General features: G+C 46.9%; 1 protein-coding gene across 1 annotated transcript in view; it reads right to left on the bottom strand.

Annotated features, from left to right (window-relative positions):
* Positions 1-4,567: 4,567 nt before the first annotated feature.
* CDHR3 (cadherin related family member 3) overlaps positions 4,568-18,027 on the bottom strand; it is a 57,760-nt gene continuing 44,300 nt past the window's right edge. Inside the window, exons 13-19 of the mRNA XM_070424638.1 lie at positions 16,661-16,832; positions 14,873-15,123; positions 12,612-12,793; positions 10,574-10,587; positions 9,270-9,301; positions 7,033-7,081; positions 4,568-5,346 (exon numbers count right to left, since the gene is read on the bottom strand). Coding sequence (XP_070280739.1) covers positions 5,042-5,346; positions 7,033-7,081; positions 9,270-9,301; positions 10,574-10,587; positions 12,612-12,793; positions 14,873-15,123; positions 16,661-16,832 — 1,005 coding nt within the window. The 3' untranslated portion in view covers positions 4,568-5,041. The remainder of the gene's footprint in view (positions 5,347-7,032; positions 7,082-9,269; positions 9,302-10,573; positions 10,588-12,611; positions 12,794-14,872; positions 15,124-16,660; positions 16,833-18,027) is intronic.

The raw sequence follows: 18,027 nt of genomic DNA, 5'->3' as shown, positions 1-18,027 counted from the left end.
CGTCCAGTTACCTGCATGGCTCTCTCCCCACTTCCACTGCTTCCCTCTCAAGTTAACGGGGGCCTTCCCTGACCACCCTAGTTACCATGGCCATCCCCACCCTCCATCACCCTGACCCTGTTCACTTTTCTCAATAGCATTTACCACCATTAACACACACACACACACACACACACACACACACATACACACACACACACAATCTGTCTATCATCCCTGTAGAAATAAACAAGGAACAACCATATGAAAAAAAGCAAAGACTACTTATTCATAGCTTACTATAGCCAGGAAGTCAGCCACTGTCACTTGCATTTTAGCAGAGACTCAGAGGTGAGCAGAGGAATGGAAAAGGTTTATTGTGGAAAAGGGAAGGCTTCCGGTGTGCCTGGATTGGAGGCTGTTGGCACGGGGAAGCCGTAGATGGGGTAAGTAGGAAGGGGGCACCCTGTGTGATTGGTTATGGGTGCATATTTAGCTTTCACTGGTCAATCCTAAAGTTGGAAGCAGAGACAAAACTTAGGGAAGCTATTAATTATATTAATTAAGTTCTGGCCACTTGGAGCTGCTTGTTACAGAAGTGATGCTCAGCTTTCTGGAATGGGGGTTGGACAGGTTGCTGCAGGTTGTAGGTCGGAGTTCTATTTCTAGATATGGCCTGGCCCTTGTCTATTTGTATATTCAATGTCTCATCTCTCATTAGGATGCAAACACTAAGAACACTGTTTTATTTACTGCTGGATCCCAAGAGCCTAGATCCATGCCTGGTACTAGTAGGCACTTGGTAACTGTTGGTGATTACCGTGATGTTTGTCTGGATCTGGTTAGAAAAGCTGTGACTGCTACGTGACCTGAGTAGAAAACCAACTACACCCATGCTTATTTCAATCCGATTCTACAAATGTCTGCTGAGTACTTGCTACATACCCAGGAGGCTCTGTATTGGGTTGTGGTTATTCACTCCAGTGTACACAGGACAAGTGTTGGTGGAAAATGGGTTAAAGATCGGAATTTTGAATGCTTTAGTCTTTGCTCCAAGTTTCTCTTCTCTCCCACTTTGAACTCATCTCTACCTCTAAGATCCTTCTCTAAGGTCCCAGGTCTCCCATCGTATGTTCAGAGTCTGGCCCAGCACTCACTACCTGTGAAACTCATTTAGTTCTTTTGTCAATCAGCCTGTTCTCTTCTCAGTAGGATTATTCCCTCCGAAGAGGAGCCACATCTTGCCCCAATACGGGTGACACATAGGAGGGTCTCAGTGATCTGAGTCTTCCCCCAAATTCTCTCACCTCTGTTTGACCTTTTCCCTGAGCTCCAGCTCAAATGTTTCACTGACCTCAGGATCCATCTTCCCTGCTTCCAAGCTGCCATCTGGAGGTGTCTAAACAGGATGCTAGCCTGATAGCCCAAGGCTGGGCCCCGTGTGGGCATCTCAACTATTTTCTGACAACGGCTACCCATTACGTTTGTAGAAATATGTAAATGGCTCTGAATTATCTGTTCTTTCAGAAAGGAGATTCCTGGTTTTGGTTAATTTACCTTTCAGATAGAACACTCAAAGAACCAAGAAATAAATAAGCCAGAATGGACCTGGAAATAGAACCTTTGAGTGAGCGGGCTGCACTCAGCCATAGCAGACAGAATGTAAGCTCCTCAAGGGCAGGGGCCTGGGCTGCTGCGTTTACTCATGAGTCTACACCTGGTGCACAGTAGATGCTCCATAAATAGTTATTGAACGAATGGGAGGAATAAACATGCACATGAACTCTGAAATGAGAAACACCAACTTTTAATAGCAGTCATTTTCTATTATATCCACTCATTTTGTTGCTTTAATTTTCTCAGCCATCACAAAACACATTTCATAAAAAGGCAAACGACAGAACTACAGATGTGAACGAGGGCTCTGAGGAACGAGTGTGTCACTGCCCAGTTTCTGTTACTGAGCCACACGTGCTTTTAACACAGACAGAGATGTGGTCCCTGGTCTCCGCCTCCTATTGAGCACACGAAAAGCTCAAACTCGAGAATTCACCACATGGTTTTAAATCCCTCAACAATTAGGGATCCCTCTAATTGTGGTCTAATCCCTGAACGTCTTTGCCCCAATTTCATAATGACTCCAAATCAGACAGGTCAAAATTAGCTATAATAAATTCATTTGTGTCTAAGGCCTTGGGAAAGAAATGGAGGAAATATTTCACAAGATCTGCAATGATCTCTGGCTTCATTTCATTCAGATCACTTTAATATATATATATATATATATATATTTAATTGATTTCAGAGAGAAGGGGAGAAAGAGAGAAAGACAGTAACATCAACGATGAGAGACAACCATTGCTCCCGCACGCCCCCCACTGGGGATCGAGTCCACAACCCAGGCATGTGCCTCTGACTGGAATCAAACCAGGGACCCTTCAGTCCACAGGCTCGATGCTCTATTCACTGAGCCCAACCAGCCAGGGCCAGATCACTTTCATTTTCCCCAAACCTGGTCAATGTTAGAAACCAATGGCCTCAACCCTGGACCTCAGACTTCTGATTTCCACTAATTAAGTAGCCAAATGGGCAAAAGAAAAGGCAGGGTTCCTCTTGGCCAAAGCTCCGGGTGGTCCCCTGACCCCATGTCTGGAGTTCCTCAGGGTTCACATCTTGGGGCAGGGAAGACAGGAAGCTCTTCCTGCCCGTCACCAAGGGAAGAAAGTGAGGTGTTCAAGCAGCCCCCAGCCTCCGGGAAGTCCCTCCCTCTCGGAGCTTAAATCTCTTCTCCTGGCCGAGAAGCACAATTCCCTCCAGCCCTGTCATCGCCGAAGAAAGGAGAACAGCTGCTCACCGCCCTCCTTCTAATCATCCTTAATGGGCTCATAAACAGTTATTAGGTCCCCCTTCAGCCTTCTCCGAGCCTCATTCTATTTGCATTGAGGCTGAGAGCTTCTGAGGAAGGCGTTTTACTCAGGGCTCCACAGACTTTCAGAGTCTTAAATGGGTAATCGGCCACTTCACCCACTTTAACCTCCACAAATGAACAGCTCTGCCTTCTTTTGCAAAATTTAAACCTATTCAAGGGAGTTTCCTGGCAACCAGCCCTTATTAATTAATCATTGCCTGTGCTAGGCCAGGTCAGGGCGTTTTTTGAAATGTTTCTTTTTCTTGAGAAGTCACACTGGCATGCAGGCACACAATAAACCAGCGGCGGCACCCTCTGAAGTTCTGCATTTGCAGGATGGATCTCGAGTGCCCCCTACCGGCCACTGTGGGGAGTCCTCAAAACTGGGCAGGGGCTGGTGCTCTGACAGACTCTCGACTGGTCCTATCTTGTGGGTATTGGACGGATGCCTCTGCCACTGGGGAACAGGACACGGAGGTAAAACAGATTGATCAGTCTCCATGAGACACATGCTGAAAAGTTCCATTTCCTACCCCATCATGGTCTGGTTTATTTTCAGGTCACTGCTCACCCCAGCTGCAGGGTCAGCTAGAGCGTCCCACTGTGTCCCCAATCAACTCCTGGCTCCCTCAACCTGAGGAGGCAGGAGAGGAGCAGGATAGGGAGGTTGCAAGGTTCATGTGGGTTTTTGTGGGGTTTTTTTTGGGGGGGGGGGTTGGCTTTAAGAAAAAAAGTGACTTCATTTCACGAAAAATTTTAATCTGGATGGCTAAAATTAAAAGGACTGACAACACCAAGTGTTGACAAGGAAGGCGGGCAGCCAGAACTCTCAGTCATTGCTGGTGGAAGTATAGAGTGGGGCCACCAACTTTGGAATTCTCAGCAGATTCCAGCAATGGCTCGAGCATGTCCACGCCTAGGAACATACTCCCAAGAAACATGTTCGTGCTCACATGAGCAAGTTCACAGGACGAGTTTACAACAGTGAAAAACTTACAGCAGCCTTCACAACAGTGAGGAGAACTGGACTGCTGACCTGCAGTACGACACGGATGAATCTCACAGACATGCTATACTCACCATATGAAGCCAGGCAGGAAAGGGCACATCTGTGTAATTCCATTCATATGAAACTCAAATAAGCAAAACCAATCTATGATGATAAAGACCCTCCTGACTCCAGGAGGACTCTGTTATCGAGCTGAATACCTCAGGTCTGGGCACTTTATTTAATATAAGTTGTACCTCAATAAAAAATAAAAGTAGGTGTTTACTGTTTTCTTCTTCCCAGAAGAATAACCCACTACTTATTCACCCATTTCTTCTTCACTGCATGGCTTCTTTTGAAAAAGATTTAAGGCAGTGGTTCTCAACCTTCCTAATGCCGTGACCCTTTAATACAGTTCCTCATGTTGTGGTGACCCCCAATCATAAAATTATTTTCGTTGCTACTTCCTAACTGTAATTTTGCTACTGTTATGAATCGTCATGTAAATATCTGATATGCAGGATGTATTTTCATTGTTACAAATTGAACATAATTAAAGCATAGTGATTAATCACAAAAACAATATATAATTATATATGTGTTTTCCGATGGTCTTAGGCGACCCCTGTGAAAAGGTCGTTCGACTCCCCAAAGGGGTCTCGACCCACAAGTTGAGAACCGCTGATTTAAGGTGACTTACAAAGGTGGATGGTGTTGAACTGCATTTATAAATGAAGAATTCTGGGTAATGCTAAAAGGAAGGCAGAAAAATAAGATGAAGTCAGAAGTGTGGGTAGTCCTTAGCTTTATTATCAGAAATTTCTGTGCTCTTCCTAGGGGCGGACTGAATGGAGCTGCCTAGCAATCAATGGGAAGAAGAAACATAATAAGTCCATGTCCAAAAGTTAGCAGTCCAGCTGGTTAGAGGCACAGGGACCTGGGACCACCTTCTCCTGGGCCGTCTCAGAAAAAGGCCACTAGGCCATCAAACCCTTTTGTGCTGTTTTAAACATCCCCTTTGGAACCCTGGGTCTCCGAGTCCCTTCAGGCCATATTTTTCCTCCCGTGGCACCTCAGGCTCCCGGAGAATTTAGGGGGAGGCAGCGTCCCTCAGAGGGACAAGGTCCCTCTCTTGCTCTTCTGTGGGACCAGCAACCACACTCTACTTACTTCCCTGGGGGAAGTTTGGGGGAAGCTCTGCTCTTGAGGGTGGGGTCTCTGTTCTTCGGGGTGCCCGGCTTGCCATCGTGGTTTCTGGAACCTGGGCCTGCATCCGCAGCCTGTGCTTGGCCACTCGGCCCATCTCCTTCCTCGTCGGTGCTCCTTGGCGGCCCCGTCTCTCCCGCTGAGACAGCGCTGCTTGCAGCAGCTCCCTGGCGGCTGGACTCTTTCCAATTTGACATTTGCATTAAGGAACCTTTCCACTTTCTGGCTCCCGTTTTTGAGTTGAATTCATATTTTGCACCAGTCACTGGGGGTGGAAATACAATGACCATGTAAACAAACGACTCTCTCCTCCCCATCTCCACCCTGTCCAGCCCCAGCCCCGGAGCAAAGAAAAAATGCCAGAAGGTGAGAATCTGAGCCTCACCGGGACGGAAAGCAGGCTTGTGAACAGAGCAATCAGTCCTCACCAGCTGCCCTTTCCGAGGCTGCTGCGCCGCTCTGACCACACTGGTAGCAAATACTATGCCTCCGGGGACAGGAAGGTTCAAGGGACTCTCAGGCTGTCTCGGTTGCAAGATGAGAAGGAGGCCACACAAACCTGGACTCCATGGGAGCTTCGGACAAATTAGGTTCACTTTCTAATGGGGTTACCCATCTCATTCTGGGTTTTTTTTTTAAATATATATATTTTATTGATTTTTTACAGAGAGGTAGGGAGAGGAATAGAGAGTTAGAAACATCGATCAGCTGCCTCCTACACACCCCCTACTGGGGATGTGCCTGCAACCAAGGTACATGCCCTTGACCAGAATCGAACCTGGGACCCTTGAGTCCACAGGCTGATGCTCTCTCCACTGAGCCAAACCGGTTAGGGCTCATTCTGATTTGTTTTTAAAAGACCCCTGAATGCCTGCTATTAAAGGGCATTCCCCAGGGGAGGAGGAGAAGACTTTGACTGGTATTTATGTTAGGGGAGCAGAGGTTTGTGGACACAGACACACCAATCTGGCCCCCGTGAAGGTGAAGCAGGGGAGCCATTTTTATCGTGTCGGAGCCAGCAGACGCTAATTGACGTGTCTGCTCACATGTGTCCGGTTGACTCACTTCTTCCTTCTTCCTGCTTCACACACACAAATGCGGAGCGAAGGCCCTGATTCCCCTGGCCTCTCCCTCGGAGCTTCAGGCGAGCCCCTGCTCCTGCCATCTCCGCTGAGGATCCACCAGCACTTATGCTAATGTGGGCACATTATGGTAACAAGTACCTAATAATAGAGGGAGATTTAATTCCAGCGGCAGCGGCAGCAGCCTGTCCTGGAGAGGAGCCATCCTCCTTCCTAGGACGACCGGGCCCTTTGCATGTGAGCGTGGCAGGGAGCCAACACACTTGCCTCCTGAATTTGGTTTCCTTCCCTGTATTCATGTCTATAATTGAGCCTTTGTAAGTGGAAGGATGTGTGTAAAGGAGCTAAATTTGGAGCTGATTTCATGGGGGTGAGGAGAGCTCTGGAGGCCAGCTTTACCTCTGTTTATCTTGCCAACCAAGAAGAAATTCTTGGCCCTGGTCTAGGAAAAAAAAGAAGCCATCCTTCCCATTTCTCCGAATCTCTCACTACCAAATAGGATGGTGTTGGAAGCATCAGAAAGGATCAGGGATGGAGGCTCAATCCCAATGAGCAGCGGGGAAAAATTGTGGGTTCTTGGGTTCACCAGTTCCTTGACTTGGTTTGTGATTTAGAAAGGGAGGCTAGACTGTGGAAGGTCCCTGAGTAGGAGCCTGGAGGTGGAAACCCTCTGAGGCCTCACACAGGATCACGTGTCTGCAAGCAGCTCAGCTCCGAGCTGGTCTCACTCGGTACTGCAGCCTAGAAGGGCCAGCGCTGTAGAGCTGACCAAACGGATCAAAATGGAGTTAAGGGCATGAAATTGGACCAGGCTCTACCAGCCTGGAATATGCAAGACACTCTAATTGGTGGGACGGCCACTTCGTTACCTGGGTCTGTGGCTTCACCGTCAAAGACCGTGTTCAGCCGGGTTGTGTCCTAAGGAGAGAAGAGAGACAGCTTCCAGCACAACCTCACACAGTTTCAAGCACAATCCTCCTCCCAGGCAAGGCCACGCATCCTCACAGCCTCAGGTTCTTACCCAGGGCCTTCTGGGCGCTTATTTACTCGATGGGCACCGTGCTAGATGCTGGGGACACAGCAGTGAACAGGCAGGAGTGGTTACTGCCCGCACAGAGCCTGTGATCCAGGGGAAGCGACTGACATACAGGCGCTACCATACAGAGTGATAAGGGCTCTATGAGGAGGGGATAGAGGAAGCTATGGGGGTGCAGGTGGGAGTGGGAGGAGGACATTTAACCCAGACTCGGGGGGAGGAAAGCATCCTGAGTAAAAGGTACCTAAGATGCATAGAAGAAAGAGCAGAAATGCCACAAACACCGGCTAAGATCTGTGTTGCCTAAGCCCACTGTCGGGCAGACGTGGAAGGCAGGCACAGATGAGCACTCATGTGCTGCTAGCCTGGGCTCTGGCTGTGTCCCTTAGGTCAGTGCAGCGTTGCATCAGGGCTTGGCCTGCCTTACCTCTGCCCTGTGCTCCATATCCTTTTCTCCCCCTGATCCGTAATCTGTGCCACCCTCTAGGGCAGCGGTTCTCAACCTGTGGGTCGCGACCCCTTTGGCAGTCGAACGACCCTTTCACAGGGGTCGCCTAAGACCATCCTGCATATCAGATATTTACATTACGATTCATAACAGTAGCAACATTACAGTTATGAAGTAGCAACGAAAATAATTTTATGGTTGGGTCACAACATAAGGAACTGTATTTAAAGGGCCAGAAGGTTGAGAACCACTGCTCTAGGACCTGACCTCCAACCCCATTGAAACACCCTCTTCCCTCACATGATGTCCTCCAAGGTGCCATTCTTTGGCATGCTGATGAGGACTGCGTTCAGAGTTTAGTGGGCCCTCCAACCCCAGTATTTATCACTGAAGCCACCACCTACTCACTTGTCCACAGCTCCCCAGCACTGAAGAGAGAGGAAATGGTGACTGGATGGGTTTCATCGATTTGATCAGCTCAGCAGCCTGCTTTTTATGGTCATGGAGATTTATTTATTTAATTGATTAATTTAATATTACATAAGTCTGAGGCAGTCTCCGGATGAAGGGTACTTGCCTTAGACAATAAGACCTGGAAGCAAGAGATCACCTCTTCTTCTTGTTTGTATAAAGACCGACCCAGATAAATACTTCGCTGATGAGCCTGAAGCAAAAATTCCAGGGCACTGAATTGTCCTCCTGGCTGTGCTCATCATTCCCCAAAGTTATGGGTCTGGGATCATAACAAAGTCTTATCATTAGAGGTTGGGGGAGGTGTGTGTTGGGGGGGGGTGTCTTCTTCAAGTGTCATCACCCAGTAAAAGAAAAACAAAGCTTATGATAGGGGGGAGTAACACTCTGGCTATCACACGTGGCATTTGTGTGACTCTTAAACATTTTCCAAAATATCTCCCCACCTGTTCTCTCAGGACAGGCGTCCTCACTCCCATTTCACAAATGAGGGAGCCCTGGCCAGTGTGGCTCAATTGGTTGGGTGTTGTCCCATGCATCAAAAGGTTTGATTTCTGATTAGGGCACATGCCAGGGTTGTGGCTCAATCCCCGGTGGGGGTGTCCGGGAGGCAGCCGATCAATGTTCCACTCTCACATAGATGTTTCTCTCCCTCTCCCTTCTTTTCTCTCCAAAACAAAATCAATAAAAATATATTTTTTTTAAAAAGGAGGCTGAGGGAGTCTGCAAGATCATATGTCTAAGTGGGCAGAGCCAATCCTAGACCCAAGAACTGCACTTTATCCATTTTTCCTCAAGGTTATGGAAGGGCAAAGGAAAGAAATCCTATTGAAGGCTAAAGCTTAAATTCTGGTCTTTAAGCTCCTCTCCCCCAACTCACTCTCCTGGAGAGCTGTTGTAGATAATAAACACCACTATTCACTATTTATGAAATCCAGTTCTTCTGCAAATATATCAGCAGACATGTTCAGTGGAGGGAACAAATTCTACCAGGAGCACGTCACACAGCAATCTGTTCCAGTGGCCAAATACAAGCATCTCCCTGAATGATAAACACCCCCGAGGCTGAGGCAGGGCCTGCCTGGGAGGGGGACGGGAGCCCCCCACAACCCTCCACCCAAGCCAGGTGCCCCGGGGCCAGCCGAGCTTACCACCACAACTTCTCTTTTTGTTTTCTTCATTTCTGCAGGGAATAGAACAGACAGAAGTTAAGCTTTTTGGACACTAAATTGACCTTAAAATTCTACCTCCACATGGGATTTCTCTTAAACAGGCTTTGAAATCAGAACGGCAGACACGGCAAAAAAATTTTCTCTGTAGACATGTTTGCTGATGGCTTTCCATCGCCTCAGAAACACACACACACACGCACACACACACACACACATTACACACAATACATAGAATTAAAACACAAAACAAAAAACTTTTTTTGCTCTTTTTCCAGCTTATTATTATTATTGGACCTAGGAAATTAGTTTTTAAATGGAATTTAGTTTTAAATAAGTTATAGGTAAGAAAGAAAAAGAGAGTTGATATATTTGTTCATAATGTGGGGATTCCTTGTATCCATTCCCTGTGCCCTTTTAAAAAGGGAACTGCATGTGCCCATTTGTGAAAATCTCATTTATGTAAATCATCCCATGTGATATGATTAATAACCATTATAATCAAATTTCTAATCCTGCTTAGATGTGCTGTGTGCATGTCAAACACACATACCTACAATTGGAGTGATTAAAACAATCATTTTTAAAAACACATTTTCCAATTTTTTTGTCCTGTCTCTCCCCATGGCCTGGGTTCTCCTTGAGGCAACAACTTTTGGGACCAGGTGGCGACATCTCCTTAGCTTAGAGTTGGTCAGATCGACTTTGCTCAACTCACCAACGTCCCTGAAATCATTCCGTTCTCCCAGCCCATATGGCTGCACCAGCCCCCCTTTTAACTAGCTTGACCTAAATAACTTGGGAAATAATAAAATCCACTACAATCTCAGAATAAAGTGTCATTCGTGCTTTAAAAAGAGGCATCTGTCCAATACAGAGCACTAGCTGTCCTCAGGAAGGGTCAGCAGAGAGTAGATACCGTTTGTATTTAACCCACAGAGAATTCTTCGATCCTGTCTCACCCAGTGGGGAACGGACCTCTAGGTGCTTAGGTTGAGCTGATTAGAAGTGAGTCTGGGTAGGGAACAGGCGGGGCCAAAATGAGTGACTCGAGTGGGCCAATGGCACCGTGTATCCTGACCTTACTTTTCTCCAGGTACGCCTGACCTCAGTTTCATTCCACCCGTGGATGATGAGGCAAAAAAACCCACCAAGACAGATTATATCCTGATTCTATGCCAAGTCGGAACCCTTTCATGTACTACGACAGAACCGGCAAAAATGATGATGATGATGATGATGATGATGATGATAACAGCAACAAAGGGAATAGGCACTGTACATACCTCCTTTCTTCATCCTATGGGGGAGAAAAGGGATGGATAAGAATTAACCCAAGAGCATTCTGTACTCGTACACTCACAACACGTTGCCCTTTGGGCAAATGTGTTCCCTGGGATTCAGGAGTGGATTGAGAGGGACCAGGGATGGGGACTAAATTGAAGGCTGGGCTCCCACCCCTGCTCCAAACAGAGCAGCTCCATCGCTATTGGTTTGGGGCTAAGGAGGTTCTGAGAGTTTGATAAGTTTGAAAATCATTGCTTTATAGAACTTCAGGGGAAATATCTTCTCTGACAACTGGACGAGGCTTAACAACCCCAATCAGACTGACTGGCAATTCTTCCTGCCCCATTTTTCTCCCCAGTAGCTAACTGAGCAGAAGTCTTAGCTCACAGCGGGATGGTTCAAAGGCTGCAGCTAAACTTTGGTTTCTGGTAACATAAAAAGCTGGCCTTGGACTCTCAGACCCTTTCCCTGATAACCTTGGATTCTCTGATTTTATTCTATTTTGCTATTGAACAAATGTTGGCTGCCACGTGGTATAACTAATTTCCAGAGAGAGCAGGTCTGAGACTGAATTACTAACGAGTTTTTTTTTAAAGTCAACCATGTTGAAAATGACTAATATTTAGAATGTAAGTTAAAGCAAACAGGTATAAAGTGCATACTGAACTTTTAACCATAAATTGGTTGTGAGTTGCAGCAATTTGGATAACTGACTTGCTTTACGAACTTCTGCTCAAATCCCACTACCATCCTTACAAGTTTAAGCATCACTTTTTGGAGCCAATTTATTTTTTTTCCCCCAAATCAATTTGTGAGTAGAGTCCAAACAAAAATGCTTTTTTAATTTCAGCAGATGCTAAAGGATTTCTTACCTTGAAGTCAAGGTTGCCAATAGCAACTTCCCCAATAAATATGGCAAAAATGCAAAGCACATCTTTATGCTAATGCCTTATAGTTTTATTCTGAGTCTCTCATCCATAGATTTTAGATTATTTGACAGTACTAGTTAGTCTTCAAAATACCTTTAAATGGCACATGAGTCTTATCACCCCTTCCTTTTGCCAGTGAGAAAATCTAAAACTCAAGTTCCAACACCATAAGATTCTTGGGCTTATTGCTAAACTGGGAATTTAGAATCCTGAGCTCAATGAGCCATGGAAAATAATACAACAAGCTTTTAAAAAACAGTGTATCGAAGCATTTCTATCAGGAGCAGTGCTAAGTGCTGTCTTTGCATTTGCTCAGTTAATTGTTTAGTTTTCAAAAAAGGACACAGCTGCCACTTGCCCAAGGCCATGTACCTAGAAAATGGTAGAGCTAAGATTTGAACCCAGACCTTATCTAACGCCAAAGCCCACTCTAATTGTAAGAGCTTCTGAAACTCAAGAAACTGTATCTGGGGGAAGCTTATAACAATCTAGTGATCTCTTCTCTTCACTCTCATACCTCACTTGGCCAGTAAAAGAGACCCTGCAGGATGTTGCAGTTAGAGGCGTGTTAGCGGAGAGTAGGAGGGAGAGGAAACAGGTCTGTGTTTGCAGCCCTAGAGCGTGAGAGATCAGGGCCATGTGTAAAAGAACAATGATTATTTTCCTTATCAGTTTTTGGTGTGATAAGGAAATCAGCTTAATTTCCTTATCAGTTTTTCTAATTCTATTCCATCCTTTAAATATTCTACAAAGATGAGCACAGCGTATCTAACACTCCTCACAGTTGGGCTTTTTTTTCTGAAGCATGTATCCAGGGCAAGTCACCCAGGGGTTGAAACCCAATTTCTTTGAGAACACATCAAGGACAGGGCAGGTGCCCAGGAAAACCAAAGGAAGCGTCTCCTGACCCAGCAGGTGAGGAAGAGGGTACACCGTGACTAAGGGCAGCTAGGATTCTCTCCCCATGTGTCCTTTTCCTCCCTTCACACCAGGCACCCTCTCTACCCTGTAAAGAAATTCTAATTCTCCATCTTTCCTTCGCCTGAAATCACTGGAAACAGTGTCCCAGAGGCAGTTGTGGGAAGGGCCCAGCCCACTGGCAACTTACAGAGGTTTCTTGTGCTTCCCAGTCTTGCAGGGACAGTGCCTGTGGATGGCTTTGGCCAACTGGACGATCAGAGCCATCAGGAGAACCAGAAGCAGTATGGAGCCCAGCGTGATGACAAAAGGCACATACCAGGCCGATGGAGAATACACGTTTTCCCTCCGGATCTGGTAGGTGATCCTGGGCTTGAGGGACAGAGAAGGGGGAGGGGGAGTGGAGGGCGGTGGCATTCCTGACATCAGCACTCCCCCATGTGGAGTGTTTATTTCACTCTTTGTTCTTGTTCTATAAATGGGACATCTTTGTGTGCATAGTTCTTGTTGCTTCAACCCGTCGCCCTATTTATAGTCTTTCCAGAAATCCATTAGATCAAAACACAGAAAATTTAGGGAACTGGAAAGCAGCTCTAAGCCTAATTTTATTCTCTGTCTTTCTTCCCTTTCCCCAAAGCTAAAAATGCCATTGGCTTTCTTCCCTGCCCCCAAATGGCATAGCTCAGGGACTAATAGCGCCGTTGTCTCTCGCTGGGAAGGCATGAGCCGCGAAAGTTGTTTTTTGTGACACTTTGGTAGGTTTGTTGGTGTTCGCTCACTACAAGCTGCCAGGTGAGTGGGCTGATATCACAGTGAAACCTCCAGCTCAGCGCTTGCTTCTTAGAGTGGGAGACAGACACACAAGCCATGGGGATCTCAGGAGTGCGGATGCCACAACTGGGTCATGCTGTAAGCCCAGGAAGGTGGCAATTCCTCACTCGGAGCTTACTGGCTCCGACTACAGTGGAAAACCCTTAAGGTTACCTTATGCCTCCATTCACTGGGGTGATACTGACTCAAGCATCTGGCAAATGAACATGAACCCACTCTTGGTAAGACTCTGAGAGGCAAAGTTTGACCATGTGTCATAGGTGATTTTCTAAGGTTTTGATTGCCATTCCTTTGGCATACTACACGTATGGGGCTGCCGACCGAGGGCGTGGCTTTTACTGGGAACAGAAGGAAAGGGGACAAAAGAGTCAGCACAAATATAAGTCGGTTCCTCCACAGCGCAGGGGGAGAGGGTCCTGTTGTCAGAGTCCAGATTCTCCCTCCCTCCCTCTCTTTCGGCTCCTGCTTATTTTTCTTCCTAGCATTTGTCACAATCTGTAGTTATTTTATTAAATCGCATACCTTTATTAAATTGCATGTACTTGTAATGTCTCCCCCTTTACAACAGTGGCTCTCAAACTTTAGCGCCCATGAGAATCCCAGAGTTTAAAAACACAGATTGCTGGGCCCCAGCCCCAGAGTCTCTGATCTACTAGGTCTGGGGATTCCAGGTTCCAACATGCTTTCCGTGAGGTTGTGGTGATGACCATGGTTGGGTGAGGTACAACTAATATTCTGGAATGGGCCTGGGAATGTGCATTTCTAGCACATGTCTAGGTGATGTGGAGGCTGCTGGTCAGGGACCACACTTGAGAGCAACTGACCCAGATTATAAGTTCCATGAGAGCAGAGATCAGGTTGGGTTTGTGCAGCAAAATGAATGGCATATCGTAGGTCAGTGATGGCCAACCTCTGACACGCAAACTCATTTTTTTGGTTGATTTTTCTTTGTTAAATGGCATTTAAATATATAAAATAAATATCAAAAATATAAGTCTTTGCTTTACTATGGTTGCAAATATCAAAAAATTTCTTTATGTGACATGGCACCAGAGTTAAGTTAGGGTTTTTCAACATGCTGACACGCCGAGCTCAAAAGGTTCGCCATCACTGTCGTAGGTGTTAGATCAATACTTGTAGATTGAATGAATGAATTTTGATGGAGTGGAGATGGGGAGTAGGGTACAGATTGGTGCATGATAACTCTTCAAAAGAAGTGGAGAAGAGCACCTGGCGGCTACCTGCTCTCATACATAGACTTCATGGACCTTAAGAGCAAGCAGAGAAGGGCATGTGAAGGTAGCAACTAGCCACATGCCCATGAAAATTGTCTCCTGTGCCACAGCCGGCCGGCCCCTGATCTAGCACAAGTTCCTACACAAGTGTACAGCCTTATTTAGCAGGAGAGGAAAAGTTAGTGGCTCTACAAGACTCAGGCCTCACCCAGATCTCTATTTACCCACAGTGACTACTCCAATTTAGCCCATGGGTGCCATTTCTGGCAACATCCAAACACCTCAACTCTGTTCAGCCAACCCACATATTTCTCCTGGGTCCAAGGGCTCCATTGACATTAATCACAGGGATCTAACTGAGGAGTGCAGGTCCCCAAATCCTTACCGGGGGGGTCGTGGTGACAATCGTGGTTGGGGGAGGAATGACGCTAATACTCAGTGTCACTGTCCCTGTTTCAACCAGGGCCTCAGCTTTCTTCCTGCCAGACAGCAAGTTGTCATCAGTTATATAGACAAGTAGCTTGTAGTCCCAGATCTTGTCAAGCCCACCAGGATAGTCAAAGCGAGTTGCAAGGAGCAGGTGTGTGATGTTGGACCCGGCGTTGGGAGAAAAGGTGAAATGTCTGTTGGCATTGCCTAAATGAGACATGAGACAAGGATTTGGGGCAAAGGAAGAAAAGAGAGTGAGAAACAAATGTTTAGAGGAAAACTACACCCAGTCTCTTCCACAAACGTCCATACCTCTGTGTAGGCTACTTCCGATGCACCAGGGTTACAATATCGGCCTTGTCTGTACCAGAAAGTTCATTAGTATAAAGAAACTCTTGCTCACAACCAGTGTGGCTGCAACGGGGATGAGAGCAGATAAGGACCACAGCACACCTGTGCCAGGAGAATGGCCGCTGTCTTGCAGAGCATCAGGCAGAGATTTCCTAATCCTGGTGCAGCCTCTCTAGCCAGTCCTTATCAGGCAGCATTTATTTGGTAACCATGTGGAACTCGCACTCAGACCAATACGTGTGCACAAGAGCGTAGAGGGGGCCACATCCCTCGCCATAGGTCAAGTTCACTTCATGCCTTTCGTGGAAGTTGGTGGGCCACACAGAAGTGGTGACCTGTGTCCCTGGAGTTTCTCTGAAGGAAGGTGTCTCCTGGCTTTGCAGGGATTGCAGTCCCAGGCGCTCCTGAATCTACCCCATTCCCACCTCCCCGCTGCAGTCTGTTAGGGCTCAGGGCGCACAGCTTAGGGAACAGGGCAGGAAGGCTGCCCGCCCAAGCAGCCCTGGCTCATTCCTCCGGTGGCTCCAGACTCATTACTGACTGAAAACCAGTAAATGGAGCAGGAGATGATGCAATTTTTACTCCCTTAGCAGCGAAGTGCTCCATAAAGGCCTGAGGGTTCTCAGTATGTGTTATTTCCATCTTTGGCAACTGCGGTCTCCGGGCTGCCTCTGCCCCTGGGTTTTGTGACACAGCCTGCTCAAGAGGCTCCCTACTGTTCGGAGTTCATGCTCACCAGGGCTCAGCAGGCGGCCAAGATCGGTTTTTAGTCTTTCACTTGGAATTGTTCTGCTTGTTTGGGTTTAAATCTCTGACCCCAGCACTTCATTAGATGAGCTATTTTGGTCTCATTTCCATTGAGAGGTGCTTTTCCCCGCCCCCCATAACCCCCCCCCCCCCCCCCCGGTATATTTTTAAAGAGAGCAAATGAATGGAGCAGAAGAGAATTCCTAAGGATACATTTAAAATTCATATAATCTATTATTATCCAGAGAGAGGACTGGGATTCCCTGCCCCCACTATAAGCTTGCAGGTTGAGCAGTTGGACTAAAAAATATTTTAAACTACACTAATAATATTCATGAATCATATGATAGTCTGGGAATTTGGGGGTCACCATCAGTGGCATACACCCTCCATTGGGCCTCTGGGCAGCCTTGTGTGGGAATCTGGGAGGAGTTAGGTGAAGAGAAGGGGAAGGCAAGATGAGGACTGGGAGGCAGTGGGACCAGTACAGCTCCTATCCTTGCTTTCCTCATTTACCACCCCACACCCATACACACTGTGCCCAGATCAGCGTGAGAGCACAGGCCCCCACCCATTCTCCATGATCACCAGCTAAGGCCTCTAACCCCAGGAGCCAGGCCAGGACTGTCGATGTCAGGTACCGTACCTGGGCCAATGGAGTAACGAAAGGATCTGGGGCTGGAATCACGATCAGTACACATCAGCCTGAAATTTTGAATGTTTGTGCCAACTTTCAGATCCACTGGGATGGCCAGGAAATAAGAGTTTGGGATACAAATCGGCTTTTCATCATTTTCTTCCAGGACGTTAACAGTAACCTGGAACAGCAAGAAGGTGGCCATTGTTAGCAGCTAAAACTTACTGAGTGCTTCCTGTGTGCCACGCACAGGGCTCTGCGTTTTTGTGGTCTAGCTCATTTAACCTTCCCGGAGATAGATGATATGACCACTCCCATTTTACAGATGATGAAACTGAGGCTTAGAGAGGTTAGGTAATTGACCCAAGGCCATTCAGCTGGTGAGTTCCAGAACTGGGGTTTGAATGCAGGCCTGTCCTACTCCAAGTCTTACGCTATTAACTTCTATACTCTGGGTGTGTGCACATGTGCATAACATATGCATACATTCATAGAGCCTCACGTAAATGCACCTAGACACGTGGGGCTCATCCCCAGGTATTGCTGGGTTGTTTTTCCAGTAACAAGGATGGGTTTACGGTGAGCCTCTGTACTTCCTTGCTCACTGCCTTTGTGCATTGGAAGTGGCATCTTTAACTTGGGAATGTTGAGCAATGGTTCTCAATCCTGGCTCTACGTTCTTAGGCCCAGTCCAGACCAAATAAATTGGACTCTCTGCAAGGTGAGGCCTGGTCACCTTTTTTTTTTTTTTATGTTCCCAGCTGATTCTAATATGCAGCCAGGGTAGGGAACCACTGGGATGAAACGAGAGAACCTGGCTGAGCTGGGATCTCCTCTGTAACCTGGGCTATTAGGACGCGCTAAGCGGGTGGTGATCACCTGCCACGAACAGGGCCAGGCCATTCTCTTTCACGGCTGTCTTTTATGCCTGGCAGATTGGAATATGGACTGGGACGCCTGCCAGCACGGAATCATAGACTGTCAGCCCCGAAAGGGACTTATGTGATCATCACCCTTTTGAAAAGCTTATGAATTTTGAGTCAAATTTATTCTACCTTTGAAATTTGGGGATTTCAACCATTTCCAAGACCTGGAATAAATTGAAATGTTCACTCCAGTCAGCTCCCAGAGTGGAGTCCATTCATGTTTTTTTCAAAAAGCCGGCCTAACAAACACTACAATTATCTCCAGCTTAGCACGTCTCTCCCCCAGCAGGCAATGCCGAGCCTCACGCATCATTAAAACCATCGTCCGGTTAATTCAAAGCAAGTCATGAGAGGAGCAGGACTAGTTAGGCTTTCGGTGATTGGGTGACTTTCCATTTGAAAGGTTGAGAAATTGGGACACGAAGATAAGCATGGCTCAGACCCCCTTGG

The sequence above is a fragment of the Myotis yumanensis genome, unplaced genomic scaffold (assembly GCF_028538775.1).
Source record: "Myotis yumanensis isolate MYYU_CA2020_CCGP unplaced genomic scaffold, mMyoYum1.0.hap1 SCAF_9, whole genome shotgun sequence".
Classification (NCBI taxonomy): Eukaryota; Metazoa; Chordata; class Mammalia; order Chiroptera; family Vespertilionidae; genus Myotis; species Myotis yumanensis.
This window is presented reverse-complemented; position numbering and strand designations above follow the sequence as displayed.